Genomic DNA, 14,114 nt, shown 5'->3' with positions numbered 1-14,114 from the left:
CAGCAGTAGCCTTGGCAATTCTTTCTACTGTGTTGTTGATCCTGAATTTTGTCGATGTGGCTTTTTGTCGATGTAGAGTTGAAGCAGAATGAAGTCACCGATGATGGCATTGGGACACAACAAAGAACTTCAAAAAATTGGGCATGAGACGTTCAAAAGGCAGGGGGTTGCAGTCCTAGGAATAAACGGCCCCACTTAAACGTGCTGTATCATTGGTTCAGTGTAATATGATGACGTACGTGCATCAAGCCGCACTTCTGTAGTCACGTGGCAGTCTTCTGCTTCTACCCGAAGCCATACTCGTTTACCACGGTTCGCTGTGCTATACAGACCGAATACTATGTAATAACAATAGTGAACTTTGGATAGACGCGATCAACTTGTTTGGATGGCTCTCACGCCTCCGTAGCTACCCCTGCCAGCATCTTCAGGCTTCCGCCAGACGACAATTGACGCCCACGCTATGCTCCTTTTAGGTCGCCTGATCTGTCAGTGCGAGTCTTTCCATCGTTAAAATATGGTGCTACCCCGAGCAAAGTCTCCATGGAGCACCCAATAGCCGTAATTGAGGAATCCGCTAACCACATAATCGCACTACTTCGCAACAGCAGCACTCAACACTTGTGTCCTGAAGAACGCGCCCTTCGTCTTCTCAATCACCTGCTGGTACACACTTTGTGGTGGGTGGTTCATCACAACGGTTCCAGCTTTGTAGTCGAGTTTGGCATCAACTCGGGTGTCTCGGATTAGGTTGACAATCCATTTCTCACCATCTTCTTCAGAGAGCCCAAGTCGTTTTGAGAGGTCCCTAAGATAGACTATTAGATGTGTCGCTCGCACAAGTTCCAAACAGCATGAACTTACTTGATATCGATTCTTTGATGGATCTTGCAGTAACTTTCCGAGATGAGATGTCTCGCGCTCTCAACAAAGACATCTGTCGAGCTACCCAGGAAGAAGTCATTCCTCAGCACTGCCTCAGCTTCTCCAAGCTTCCTCTGTGCCTCCTCGAAGTCGAAATCGACATACAAAGCTTTGACGAACTCGGTCACGGGATCGTTGTACTCGTAGACCTCCTGCTTGACCACTCGGACCAGATCTTTCAGCTGCTTCTGATATGCACCCGAAGATGAACCAAGATTTTTATTCCTCGATCGGTTCGTAATGACAGCCGCAGCAAGGTATCGTAAGATCCAAGGGCATACTGTCTGAATTGAAGAAATGTATGGCGGAGAGAAGTAGAGTTCGGTCAGAGTCTCGCGAGCGGGTTCGTAGTTGAAGAAGGGAAAGAGTGCATAATGCACAAGACTCTCACGCGCAGTGAGTTGTGCTCGTGGGTTGTTGAACAATCTCGTTTCGATGCTGTCTTTCAGCTTCTGAATTTCCTCCATCGCAGCCTCCCAGTTTGTGTTTAAGATTTCACACACCAGCTTTCCCCACGTTGCTCGAGAGACTTTCTCGTTGTCTGTGCTGAGAACTCGAAATTGGTACAAAAGATCGGAAGCTCGTTCGTAATCGCCGCAGGCGTATCGAAACTTGCCAAAGTCGTAGAGAATGTTCACCATTTCGATCGTAACACCATGATTTTCCTCGAGGAATTTCAGGTTCGCAACTTTGTCGCTGCGAAGTTGTGAGACCACCGCATCATCTGCCAGTAGGTCCGTAATCTTAGAAGATTCTTCTTCAAATATGCGCAGCCTCTCTAGAACTTCTTCTCTCTTCTTCGAAAATTCAGTCGGGACTTCATCAGAGTCGTTGACTTCCTTCCACAGATCGGCCACATAATCAGTCATGTTCGTGTTGTAGAGGAGGCGGTATTTCGCAATGGTCAGGTCTTTCAGTCGCTCATCGGAGATGTCTTCGCGATTCGTTTCGTGCTCGAGCAGTGGGAAGATGAGGTGTCGATCCATGTGTCGAATGATCTTGTCCAGGAATTCATACTCGCTTGGAGGATCTGACTGGGGCCCAGTCCCATTACTGAGAGCCATTTTGAGCTTCTCCCCCTTCCTCTAAGGCTCTGCGATGGACGTCAAGGGCGGGCTGGGTGTAGTGGTTGTAGATATCGTAGAAGGCAGAATCTCTACAAGACAAGGCGTCGCTAAAACAAATGCTGCCCCAGATGCTGAGCCAAGCCCCAGAAATTTGGACGTCGTCAATTTCCAAAGCAAAGAGCAGGGCGTCCTCCAAAAAGTCCGAAAATTCGGGACCGCCTACAATTCTGGTCTTGAGGAGTATCAGCACAAGCACTCGACGTGGCTAGTACAAGGACCAAGTAGTGAACTGTAGGGCATTATTCCACACTTACAAAACTGATTTGCACTTCTGCTGGAGTGGAGGCCGCTGGCATACGCCAGGAGGACATCTCTGTGTGCAAAAATTAGACTGTGGTCCGTGCGCCAATGTATACGCTATAACAAAAGGAGCAAAGCGTATAAAGTAATCGATACTACGACCTGAAGGTAGTTCGTATCTAGTTAGGAGACAGAGATCTAAGACTGCCAACGAATTCACTGACTGATCACGAAAGCGCTGCCTAATCGTTGCCTGGGGGCTCTTCACTTCCTGCATATGTGAGGCAGCAATGATCCCAGTCATCTGGACATCTGCAGCCATGAGACCTCCATCCACTGCCCTTCTAGGAGCGATCCTACGACCAGTCACCACGTGCAGAGCTCAAACTAGAGCTTCATCTAATGGGCACAAGGTCACATTACTAGACAAGCTGCACAGAAAACAGAAAGAAGCTATGAGACAAGAACGTGCGCTTCTGTCCGTCTGTCACTTCCCGCACGCTTCTTGCTGAATGAATAACAGGTCTCGCCTCAGTCCAGCGCGCTCGCTCGAACCCAGCTTTCGCCGCGAAAACTTCAGTCCCTACAGAACTCGTGTCCTCGTCTTCCGAAGCACCCAATGGTACTATGCAACCACCTGCATCACCACCGAACCTCCCCTACACAATCACCCGCACCCGCCCTGGCCGCCAATTACCAGTCTACAGTCTCTCGAAAGGCGGCGGTACTAAACACATCACCAGGTTAAGGAAACTATCTGGCGACCTGAGCGCGTTGAAAGCCGACCTAACAAAAGCCTTAGGGCTGGAAGGTGGGTTGACGAATCAGAGAGGAGAACACGTGGAGGGTGTGAGCGTGAATTGGCATACCAAACACATAATTGTGAGGGGTTGGAGGGCACCGGAGATCAAGGCATGGGCGGAGAGTAGGGGATTCTAAGCTGCCAATATATGGTGATGGTATTTCTTGTCTTGCGCAGAAGGTGATCTGCAGTTTCGGGTTGACAGGACGTCGACCGGATAGACCAGCAGTTGCGTATCTACCAAAAAAAGCAAGAGTTGGGCCTTTGTTCGAGTGATTCTGCACTTCATAGGATATCAGAACCGTTTCGCATAAGAGCAAAAGTGCATAACGAGGACAAGCAAATATCGGCGTTGTGCAGGGGAAGGTCTGCAATTTAGGGCAATCAGGATACAGAAAGGAGAGAAGGTGTAGAGTAAGAGTAGGAACAGACACCAGTGGTTTGCCATCACTATGTAGCACATGTGAAAGTGCACCAGCGTTCAGAATGGGTTCATGGGTTGGAGATGGGCCGTCCCATGCTCTTTCAGCACTCCTCAGGATACACCTAGCGAGCGATAAGGATAAGCACCAGATCTAAGCCACCGGGAAGGCAGGGAGAAGATAAGTCGAGTGCTTAGAACGCGGTGCAGCGCTGAGTACGCGAGACATTAAATACCGAGTTTTACTATCCTATCTGCTGCACATTGAGAAGAAACAGCCCGATAAGGCATCTGTCCCAATCATTTAACTACATCACCCACTACGATAGACAAAAAAAGGCCTGAAGCGCGAATTCTGCATAGTAAAGAAGAACACTGCCTGGTCAGGCACATGCTTGCTCTATTTCTAGGTGTTATTACAGGCCAAACGCGGCTTGTGTCCTGCGCCTGCAAAGCCTCTTGCTTAAAGGACTTAACTCGCCCACACCAGTTTCCTGATGTCTCTCTTCGACTTTCCTCTACCCCTAAGCCCTCTCCATCTTGCTCAGCGGTAGAAGTCGAACTTATCAGCCTCTTGCGCCCCCTTAACCTGGCTTGAGTATGCATCCTCCAGATCCGACTGGATAATATTATACCTGTTCTTCCTAACAGCCCTCAATCCCGCCTCCTGCATGATCGCCGCGATTATCGCACCCGACAACGGATCGTTCCTGACGATAAGGGAGTCGAGATCCACTTCAGGCGACAATGACATCTTCGATGCGATGGTGGTGAAAATGAGTCGTCTCTCACGTCTGTCCCTCAAACTCGGGAACTCAATTTTCCGGTCCAGTCGGCCGGGTCTCAATAGTGCGGGATCTAATGTGTCTGCGCGGTTGGTAGCCATGATGACTTTGACGTTGCTAGTCTGGTCGAAGCCGTCCATTTGGTTGAGTAGCTCCAACAGAATTCGCTGCACTTCTCGATCAGCGCCTGTTTGAGCGTCAAAACGCTTCGTAGCGATTGCGTCGATCTCATCGATGAAAATGATAGCAGGGGAATTTTCTCGAGCCATACGGAAAACGTCACGGACCATTCGAGGACCCTCGCCAAGGTATTTTTGAACGAATTCGGACCCGACGACGCGGATGAAGTTTGCAGTGGTGGAGTTGGCTACGGCTTTAACGAGCATGGTTTTACCTGTTCCTGGGGGCCCATAAAGAAGGACGCCACGGGGTGGGTCAATGCCTAGTAGATCGTCAGTCGAGAAATAAAGAGCCAGTGTGCAAAAAGGTACCAATCTGCTTGTAGAGATCGAAATGCGTCAATGGTAATTCGACTGCTTCTCTGATTTCTTGTTTCTGCATGTCCAACCCCCCAACATCGGCATAGGTGACGTCAGGCTTCTCGTCTGCGCCGAGCATGGCAATTGAAGAGTCGGCTTCAGGTGGAAGGATGTCAACAAGGGAATTAGAGTGGCGGTGAAGTGCGACCGAGGAGGATGGCTTCAGCTTCTCACGGTCGAGTGTGGACAGTATTCGCACAACATAGTTCGAACCTGTGGATGACTGCACAATGCCGGTGCTTGATGAAGAAGTCAGCATAGCTACGGAGAACGTGGTCAGTTGAGATGTACTTCTGATCAATAGCTTCCATGAATTGCCCAATAACGAGCGGTACGCTTTGAATTCTCTTGATCTCCTCTTGCGCCCTAACGAGTTCACGTTTCAGACTCCTGCGATACCACTTATAAGTGTTCATCCAAGCGCAAAGCAAGCTTGACCTCCTTACCTCTGCTCGTCCTTGATGTACTCTTCCTGTAAATGAATGTATCTGGCCATTCATTAGCCACATCTCTACACCATTCTTGTTTACGAGTAGCCATACTCAAGATGTCTTTGATATCTTTTCAGGGTCGAGTACTCATCACCACCATCGTTGCCCGATCCTTCGAGCGAGTCGATGTTCGGTATTGAGTCTGCTGGCGCAGATTTCTTGTGAGGCAGCACTGCGTTCGCGGAAGATTCTACGAGGACATCACCCATGGCGAGAAGCTTCGAAGGTTCGATGGGATCAGATGATGCGCAGGTCGTTATAGAAGTCGGAGTATCAAATGTTTTAAGATGGCTCAGAGAATTTGGAGGATCAGGAATGTTGAGTTGTTCCTATCAGGATGTAGCGCCTGTTCGCAGATGCGATGCACTGTTGTAGCTTGCTTCACTATTGCGCGGAAGTTAGGTCTATCCTTTGGGCTAGAATCTTTCGGGACAAAGGCGCTCTTGGCACCTTGTAGCTGAAGAATTGGGGGGAAAATAGTTGCGATAGCAGGATATTAATGGGATGTGTTTGCCGCGACTGGTAGCAAAAGGAGCTGGATCGCCTGGTCCTGTTTCGTCCTTGAGCGCCAATTACTACACTCAAGGTATCGAGCACCAGTTGTTTGTGGCAAGAACATGAAGCTACATACTCGCTTTGCAAAAGTCTTGTAAGTAACCACTTGTCGCTGTGCCGACGTGTCATGAATCCTTCTATGCTACCGTACTTCTGGTGATACAGGTTGAGGCCGATAATGTGCCTTGATCACTTACATTTCAATAATTTGGGAGCAAGTTCGACACGTCTTGAACCCCAGACAAAGCCTCTGGGTCCTCATCCCATGGACTGCGTCGTCTGACTTTTTAAGTAACCCAACGGACTGGGTAGAGGAGATGGTGGAAGAGGATGCCGTAGCTTCCGCTGCTAAGCAGACATTTTGGCTGACCCTGGTAGCTCTTGCGGAAATATAACTGGCGACTGGCGAGGAGCGTCACAAGGGCAAACAATGTAGCATTGTTTGATGACGCCGATTTACTTCCATTCCATTGAGTTCTGCATCATCTAGGCAATCTAGTAGGTATTACAGGCACTTTGTAATGTAATGGAGAGCATCTAATAATCTGCTCACCAAAATTGGACCCCAGTCGTGTGGTTGGCAACCGTTGGTCAGCCCTGGAAACAAGACCAGCATACAAAGGGTCAGGAGAACTACAAGCCGTTGCTTTTGGAGTCTCTCTTCCCGCTCTAGGTAGTCTTGCTGATTGTTGGTGGAAAGTGAGATAATTCAAGGCTGTAGGACAAGCCTAGAGGCGAGGAGTTTGTGAGAGCGAGGCCACATGCAGGGATGCAGGAATGAAGGGACGGACTTTCTACTCTCTTACACATGATTGATCTTGTCTTGGTTGGTATTTACACCTGCTGTTGCTTCCTTCGTATCCTTTCGATAAACTCTATCGTCTTCCCAGGACCTCATTAAGGCCACCATGTTCACAGTCCTAGAGGCCGTCCCCACGAACAATCTCAGGTAAGAGGCAATCATTACTACCGTCGCCGGATCCGCCTACGCTACAGCGCAGCTGCTCTGAAATGAACTCGCCGGACTGGCCAGTATCGGGAATCATACCTTGTACCAGTAATGGCAACACCTGGAAATAGAGCACCAGATATCAAATCTCTACCGGGCCTACGACAGTGTCTCAATAGATCTTGCTCTTGCTACCAAGCAAGCTTGAGGCAGCAACGGCGATGTTCTATTGTGATCTCGGGCAGCACCTCGACGACGAAGCCAGAGCCAGAATCTAGGTGGCAGGAATCTCGTGTCGGTTCCGGTTGATGATGGACTCGAGTTGGGCACTTGGACACACCTTGAACTTGGTGGAGATGGCGCTAGGACACGCTGACCCAGCCCCAATTTGGAAGTGGTTACTCATTTTATTACCCGATTGGCCCCATTTGTGGTATTTTCCATGCACGAAACGCTGGCGGAAAGGGGTCAGTTGGATCATCGGTGCTGTCGAATGCTCTCTCGCGATGCCGCAACGCTGGAGAGATCAAGAGTCAGCCCGTCATTGCTTGTGTCTCGCATCCTTTCCGGCTCTCCCTGCGGCTAGCCCTGCTCTCCACTTGCCTAGGTCCTGTCGATGGTCTGATTGATCAGGATATTTCGCGCATCCGCTTAACGTGGGGACATTGGCAGAATCCCTGAATCTTACCGTATCCGTGCGGTATCAGTACCGTCCAAGCCGCCTAACAGCCTCACGCATTTATCAATTTTCCCCAGCGAAAAGGCCGACCGCCTCCTTCCAGACTCCTCCCGATTTCGTTACGAATCCCCGCCTGAAAAACTGAGCTGCGGTGTTGCCCCATATCTAATCGGTTTTGTGGCCTCGTTTTTAGGCTCACAGGAAAAGTAGACATTTGAAATGTACGTATCTGGCCCTTCCCTCCTCGGTTTCACATTCCCTGCGTCCCCATCTGTGGTTCGTTGCTGCAAACGCTTGGATATCACCCGGCCGTGACAGCATCTGCCTGGATGACCAGCACATGGCGTGGAGCGAAGACCCAACCCATCACCATCCCTTTCGCTAGCGCAATCTCTTGCCCATCTTAGGATTTGCTTGAAGATGGAATGCCAGTCAGAGACAGTGGATGATATGGCTGATTAAGCTTTTGATCTGGGCTGACTCGCGTGTCCTGCCAGCTCTCTCTCCCTCCCTCGTTTCTTGGGTGTTTGTCGGTCGCAAGTGTTTGAGGCACTTGGCTTGTGCCCGCACTTGGCCTATTTTCGGCAACCAGCCTCACAGGCTCACACATCCACTCTCCGATTCGCAACGCTCTGACAATTCCGCTAAAACCTTGCAGTCAGGTAAGAAGCTTTTCTTCGTCATTGTTGCTGCCATCTCTGCTAGTTTAATCCATCCTGATCCTTTGTCGCGTCACCCTCCCTGAGTTCAGCATTGGTCTCTTGACGCGTCGCAACCTCACCTTGTACCACACCCACCACAAAGTCATCGACCGTAGCACCCGGGGAGCACTTCCCATCTCCCCCGGGCTCCGGATGGTGCCTTTGATGTGTCTGGGTGTAAGTAATGGCTCCTGATGGGGAAGCTGCTCCTGTGAAACACCTGCTGATGCTTTCTGGCAACTCGCAGATGGGTGACCGCTGGCACCTCAAGCCATGAACAACTGGCTCGCTGACCCACCTTCCATCGCAAACACCAATCATGCCGGCTTCGCACCTTCGGCCGATCCATCAATGGCGTTCCTCCAGCCCAACTCCACCATCGATCCTTCTCAGTTCCAGAATCAACGCTTCCTCAACGGCGCAGCTCGCAATCCATCCCCTGCCTTCCACAACCAGTTCCCCCAACTCAACCCGGTAATACCAACAAAAAGGCCAAGAGAAGACAGCTTAGTTACTTCACCGAGACAAGCTACAGGCGGTTTCCATGTACCCTATGGTGGGTTTAATCCTGCTTCGAATGGCACACCACACTTTCAGAACGCTCCCACTGCTTTCCAGCATCTACAGGCGGGTTCCACTTCAAACGCGTCCCCGTCGCCCACTCCTCAAAGTCACGTATTTCCCCAGCATGCCGGTCAGCAGCGTGTCGCAACAGCCTCCCCAAGCCCCTTCTCTCCACATCACCATGGCCCACAAATGTCTCCAGCGCATTCGGATCATGCGAGCAGAGTCGGGACTCCACACGACAATCCAAATGGATATTTGCAACCTGGCCACTTTGGCCAACAACTCAACCAATCACAGTTTGGTCAAGGGATTGTTGCTGCGAACAACCATATGCCGATGAACCCCCAGCTCAACATGGGTCAGCCGTCAATGCAGCAAGGACTTTCATCGCAGCAACGTGCATATCAGATGCAGATTCAAGCTCAAGCGCGACAGTTACAAGTTCAAGCGGCCCAGACAAGGCCAAACAGCAGCGGAATGGGTCAGATGACCAACCCAGGTCTCTCAATGCCAAATCCTCAAATGGCATCAATGCAGCAGATGCAGCAGAACGCTAGGAGTCAAATAACACCAGAAACATTTGCCAGAGGCTTGCAGTCTTTTATGCAACAGAGGGGGATGCCAGTGAATGTCAATCCTGTCATTTGCGGACGACCCCTCCCCTTGATGCAGCTTTTCTTCTACATAATCAAAGCTGGGGGCTCAGTCAAGATCACGAAAATGAATCAATGGCCACTTGTTGCGCAGCATTTTAGCTTCCCCACGTCTCACATAGGACCCGCGGCGCAAGAGCTTCGGGATTATTGGAATCGCAATGTTGTTCCGTACGAAACCGCCTGGGTTGCCAAACAGCACAGGCAAGGTCAACAGGTGCGGCACCCGTCCGGGGACTTCGAGGCACAACACCATTTACAGAGCCAGATGTCACCCAACAAGCACAACTTCCCTGTTTCCGACTTTCACCAGGTCGACCCAAATGCCATGAAAATGAACGGCGCGAATCCCCCACAGCCTATGAACGGCTACACGCCGCCTTCCCAGATCAAAGACCAGCCAAGACAACAACAAGCGACTCTTCAGCAGAGGAATAATTTACCGCGGCAAATGGACAACAAACGCGTCAACGGCGTACCAACGCAGTATCCACCTACCAAAGGACTTGACACTGGACAGGGCAAGGTCATAGAAATGGAAGCAGAACCTCAAATGCCAAGGAAGCAGCCAATAGAGGACCCGTTTAAGCCCGAAGTTCTACCTGGCAACGAGAGTGGCCTACATGGCCCCATCAAGGTGGATGAAATGGTGAACATCACGTCCAATTTGCTAGACCTCAAACCTGTCGTTCCCACCTTTCGCGAGCTTGGTACCATCGATATACACGCCTTGAACATGAGTATCAAGTCTGGTATCTCAGCCGAGGTTCGTTTGACGTTGGATACCCTCACGATAATCTCGCTAGACCCTACTATACACCTCTCACTGGACGCTTGCGATGATTTGGTGGAATCTCTTGTTGACTGTGCTCAGGAGCAAGTGGACTTTCTCGCCAAGAATGCGACCGAGGTATCAGATGAGATGTTGATATGGTCTTATGAGCATGTCATAAGAAGCTGTCGAGTTGAAGCTGAAACAATCCAAGATATTCATGAGATGGGAAGTCTGGAGTATGACTTGGATCGCGCAGTAGATCGACTGATATGCATCACAACGCTTGTCCGAAACTTCTCTTTCTATGAGACGAACTTCGGTTTGCTAGGCATGCCAGAAGTGGTCCGGCTTCTGACCTCTGTCATCAAGCATCTAGGCACGAAGGAGATGTTCCTACGATCACATCGGAACACTTTGGATTTCATGAAAGATGTTATCATCTATCTGAGTAATCTATCGCACTCCATTCAGCTTCCCGGCAGGGACGAGGCATTGTGCTTATTGCACTTTCTACTCTCTTTCGCCCCTTGTCCGCACCCTGTCTCGAGTACATCGAATAGCGTCTCGTTTGCCAGCTACGATCCAAACATCCACAAGTATACGCCGTCTGCTGTGGACAGCCTTGCTAAACTCCTGGCTCGTGATGATCCGAATCGGTCGTACTACAAAGCAATATTTTCGGCTGACGCCACATCCTCGCCTCCGTACGAGCTTCTCACACGTACTTTTGGTCTTGCCATTGCACCAATTCCCAGCAATACAAAAGGGGCAGCGCTTGCGCTGGTTGAAACTCGAAAGCCTTTCCTGCTGCAAGGCATGTTAGCTGCGGAGATACTGTCCAACCTTGCCCCAGGGTCTGAATCTGACGTTGCCAGATCATGGCTCAGCTCCACCGATGGCTTTGCTTTGACTCTTCTGAAGCTCGTTCTGCTGCTGGCTACTATTCCACGGCCTCCTCCAGCTCCGTCACGGCACCCTCAGCAACGAGGTATGCATACTGAGCCTGACGCAGATGCCATCAGTGCGATCATGCATCGCGGTATTGCCGTCCTGCGACGCTTGGCTGAAAAGTCCCGAACAGTTGGCGGTGAGACTGGCGACTTGACGCTTCCGTTAGGGGTGGTACCCAGGAAAGAGACCTTGGTGGGAGCGTTGATGTCGAAGGATATCGACTCATATGTGATCCGGCAATTGTGCATGTATGCAGGCTTGGAGGATTAATTAATGAGGCGTTGGAAATTGTACCATCAATTTTGCAAGCGGGCAGGCAGGAGGCGCATATCACGGTACACCACGAGGCCCACATCACTTCAGGGAGGCGCTTGATGGTGTGTATGATGGATAACTAAAGGGCACACATGGATAGGTGGATGTACAGAAATCATACGGGCAATCCTGTGTGGAGGAAAGTAGCGGGACGAAAGTGCTACAGGCTACAGGCTACAGGCTACAGGCTACAGGCTCCAGGCTACAGTAGCAAAAGAGCAGCTTCTGTTATGCTTGGGTGAGGAGACAGATACTCAATCATAATCGTGGCCTTTGTACGTTTACAGCTCTTCTAGGCACTTGAGCCCACCATCTACTCCGTATAGTCCATCATGTTGCTGGCATATCAGGAGCGACCAAATGGAAGCTTGACGACACCGTACGTCCGATGGTACCTGATCGTCAATGATTGAGGCATTTTAGCTATACGGAGTAGAAGTGGTGCTGATAGTCCGTACTACCTGGTTGCTCGAGTAATGCCAAGCTTGGAGGGCTGGAGTTGAAGTGGGGCTCAGCTCTCGCTTCCGAGTGGCTCTGGCTCAACAGTTAGGCTGCAGCACCCGCCTCCTGCCTCGTCATGACAACCAACACCAGGCGGGAAGCCGCCGTCACTTCCATTGCAGCTGACTCTTAACACCACACGACACATCCAGTTCAACTATACATCAAGCTGCATCCCTCATCATCTATCAGACTTTAGTTTCTTGAGCTGCCCATTTACTCTCGCTCTTTTGATTGTCCGTGTAGGCTCTCAACATCATGAGGACCAGCTTAGCTATGGCAGCTACTACGCTGCTCGGATCCGCTTCAGCTGGCATCCATCGCATGAAGCTTCAGAAGATACCATTCGAACAGCAGCTTGTAAGTTCTCTAACATCTATCCCGAGCTCCGTATCATTCCTGTCGAGCTCTCTAGAGACTAATAAGCCTTGAAAATAGAAAAATGCGAACATTGGTGATCTTGCCGGAGCTCTTGCTCACAAATACGGCCCCCAGAAGATCATGGGTCAGCCATCGGAGGATATATTTCATCATACTTCTATCGACGCCGATAAAGGCCACACGGTCCCGGTTGAGAACTTCTTAAATGCTCAATGTTCGGCACTTGTCCTGGCCTTGAGTTTATTACCGCTAATCTCATCCATTAGATTTCAGCACCATCGCTTTGGGCTCGCCAGCTCAAGAATTCAACGTTATCCTCGACACCGGCAGTTCAAATCTTTGGGTTCCCGGCTCGGAATGTGGTTCCATCGCCTGTTACCTGCACACCACGTACAACGCCGAGGACTCTTCGACCTACAGAAAGAACGGGTCTGAGTTCGCGATTCGATACGGTTCTGGCAGCGTCAAAGGGTACATCTCACAAGACACCCTGCGAATTGGCGATCTCGAGATCAAGAAGCAAGATTTTGGTGAAGCGACAGAAGAGCCTGGCCTGGCCTTCGCTTTTGGCCGCTTTGACGGTATCCTTGGGCTAGGCTATGACACCATAGCTGTCAATCACGTTACTCCCCCATTCTACAACATGCTTGATCAAGGTCTTCTTGATGAGCCTGTGTTCGCCTTCTATATCGGTGGTGATGGCGAACAATCTGAAGCAATCTTCGGAGGTATCGACAAGGACCATTATACCGGTAAGATGGTGAAGATTCCGCTACGCCGCAAGGCATATTGGGAGGTTGATCTCGATGCTATTACCTTTGGCTCAGAAACAGCTGAATTCGATAACACTGGTGTGATTCTTGACACCGGCACTTCCTTGATTGCTCTTCCATCAACCCTTGCAGAGCTTATCAACAAGCAAATTGGTGCGAAGAAGAGTTTCAATGGCGCGTACACGGTGGACTGCAGCAAGAGGACCTCCGCACCAGACATGACTTTCAATCTATCTGGCTACAACTTCACCATCAGTGCTGCGGATTACATCATCGAATCCGGAGGTAGCTGTCTGAGTGGCTTCATTGGTCTTGACATCCCTGAGCCTGCCGGACCATTGGTTATTCTCGGTGACGTATTTTTGCGAAGATACTACAGTGTCTATGATCTGGGCAACAATGCGGTTGGCTTGGCTGCGGCTGCTTAGTTTGGAGCATGGAACCTGGGGGACAATGCAAGGAAGACAAATTGGAATTTCTGTGTGCTTGGACTGGCTAGAAAGGGTGGGTGAACCGCGCTGACATGCAGTACTTGAGCTGCTCATCACTTGAGTGTTCGGGAGACTTGCAACTGGCTCATTGGCAATACGCTGTATAATATTAACCAGACCCAAAGTTAGTTCTTTGTCAAATCGGATTCATCATATCTCCCTCCGTATCCTTCTGTCCTTCTGTCCTTACATAGTTCGCTTTATATCTCTCTCTGCTCGGTCTCCTCCCTGCATTCTCGTCCTCAACATCACGGCCTCCGTGCCTGTGCCAAAGGAACAAGCTTTTCTACAGTACTTTTATCATTTGCTAAATGTGATGAAGCTTTCTGGCAACGGTTTAGATAGAGTATTGAGTTACTATTCCTCAATTCAGGAGGCACTCATTTTTCTCTCGTCTACCGTCTACTGCAGTCTACAATATCGAATGTGAGCATGGATCAACAATTCCCTATCTCAAGCTATTGGCGCGCAATACTTCGTTGTATCTAGACAAC

The 14,114-nt window shown here is 50.1% G+C and overlaps 5 protein-coding genes across 5 annotated transcripts; 3 read left to right on the top strand and 2 right to left on the bottom strand.

Annotated features, from left to right (window-relative positions):
• Window positions 1-594: 594 nt before the first annotated feature.
• Window positions 595-1,988, bottom strand: EPUS_07919 (Eukaryotic translation initiation factor 3 subunit E; the record flags this gene model as incomplete). The annotated part of the gene is made up of 2 exons (XM_007803706.1): window positions 595-808; window positions 865-1,988. The coding sequence occupies 2 exons, from the start codon at window positions 1,986-1,988 to the stop codon at window positions 595-597; spliced, it is 1,338 nt and encodes a 445-aa protein (XP_007801897.1).
• A 623-nt stretch (window positions 1,989-2,611) lies between these two features.
• On the top strand, window positions 2,612-3,230 carry EPUS_07918 (uncharacterized protein; the record flags this gene model as incomplete). The annotated part of the gene is made up of 2 exons (XM_007803705.1): window positions 2,612-2,759; window positions 2,815-3,230. The coding sequence occupies 2 exons, from the start codon at window positions 2,612-2,614 to the stop codon at window positions 3,228-3,230; spliced, it is 564 nt and encodes a 187-aa protein (XP_007801896.1).
• An 828-nt stretch (window positions 3,231-4,058) lies between these two features.
• Window positions 4,059-5,538, bottom strand: EPUS_07917 (26S protease regulatory subunit 6B; the record flags this gene model as incomplete). Its single annotated transcript, XM_007803704.1, has 5 exons — window positions 4,059-4,741; window positions 4,791-5,077; window positions 5,130-5,228; window positions 5,285-5,326; window positions 5,381-5,538. 5 exons carry the CDS (start codon window positions 5,536-5,538, stop codon window positions 4,059-4,061), a joined length of 1,269 nt encoding a protein of 422 aa, XP_007801895.1.
• Window positions 5,539-8,486: 2,948 nt separating this feature from the next.
• EPUS_07916 (uncharacterized protein) lies at window positions 8,487-11,429 on the top strand (the record flags this gene model as incomplete). Its single annotated transcript, XM_007803703.1, has 1 exon — window positions 8,487-11,429. One exon carries the CDS (start codon window positions 8,487-8,489, stop codon window positions 11,427-11,429), a length of 2,943 nt encoding a protein of 980 aa, XP_007801894.1.
• An 804-nt stretch (window positions 11,430-12,233) lies between these two features.
• On the top strand, window positions 12,234-13,557 carry EPUS_07915 (Vacuolar protease A; the record flags this gene model as incomplete). Its single annotated transcript, XM_007803702.1, has 3 exons — window positions 12,234-12,335; window positions 12,414-12,570; window positions 12,623-13,557. 3 exons carry the CDS (start codon window positions 12,234-12,236, stop codon window positions 13,555-13,557), a joined length of 1,194 nt encoding a protein of 397 aa, XP_007801893.1.
• Between the last annotated feature and the right edge of the window lie 557 nt (window positions 13,558-14,114).

The sequence above is a fragment of the Endocarpon pusillum genome (assembly GCF_000464535.1).
Source record: "Endocarpon pusillum Z07020 unplaced genomic scaffold scaffold2693, whole genome shotgun sequence".
NCBI lineage: Eukaryota > Fungi > Ascomycota > Eurotiomycetes > Verrucariales > Verrucariaceae > Endocarpon > Endocarpon pusillum.
The sequence above is the reverse complement of the archived record's forward strand: the minus strand, read 5'-3'. Positions and strand labels throughout refer to the sequence as shown.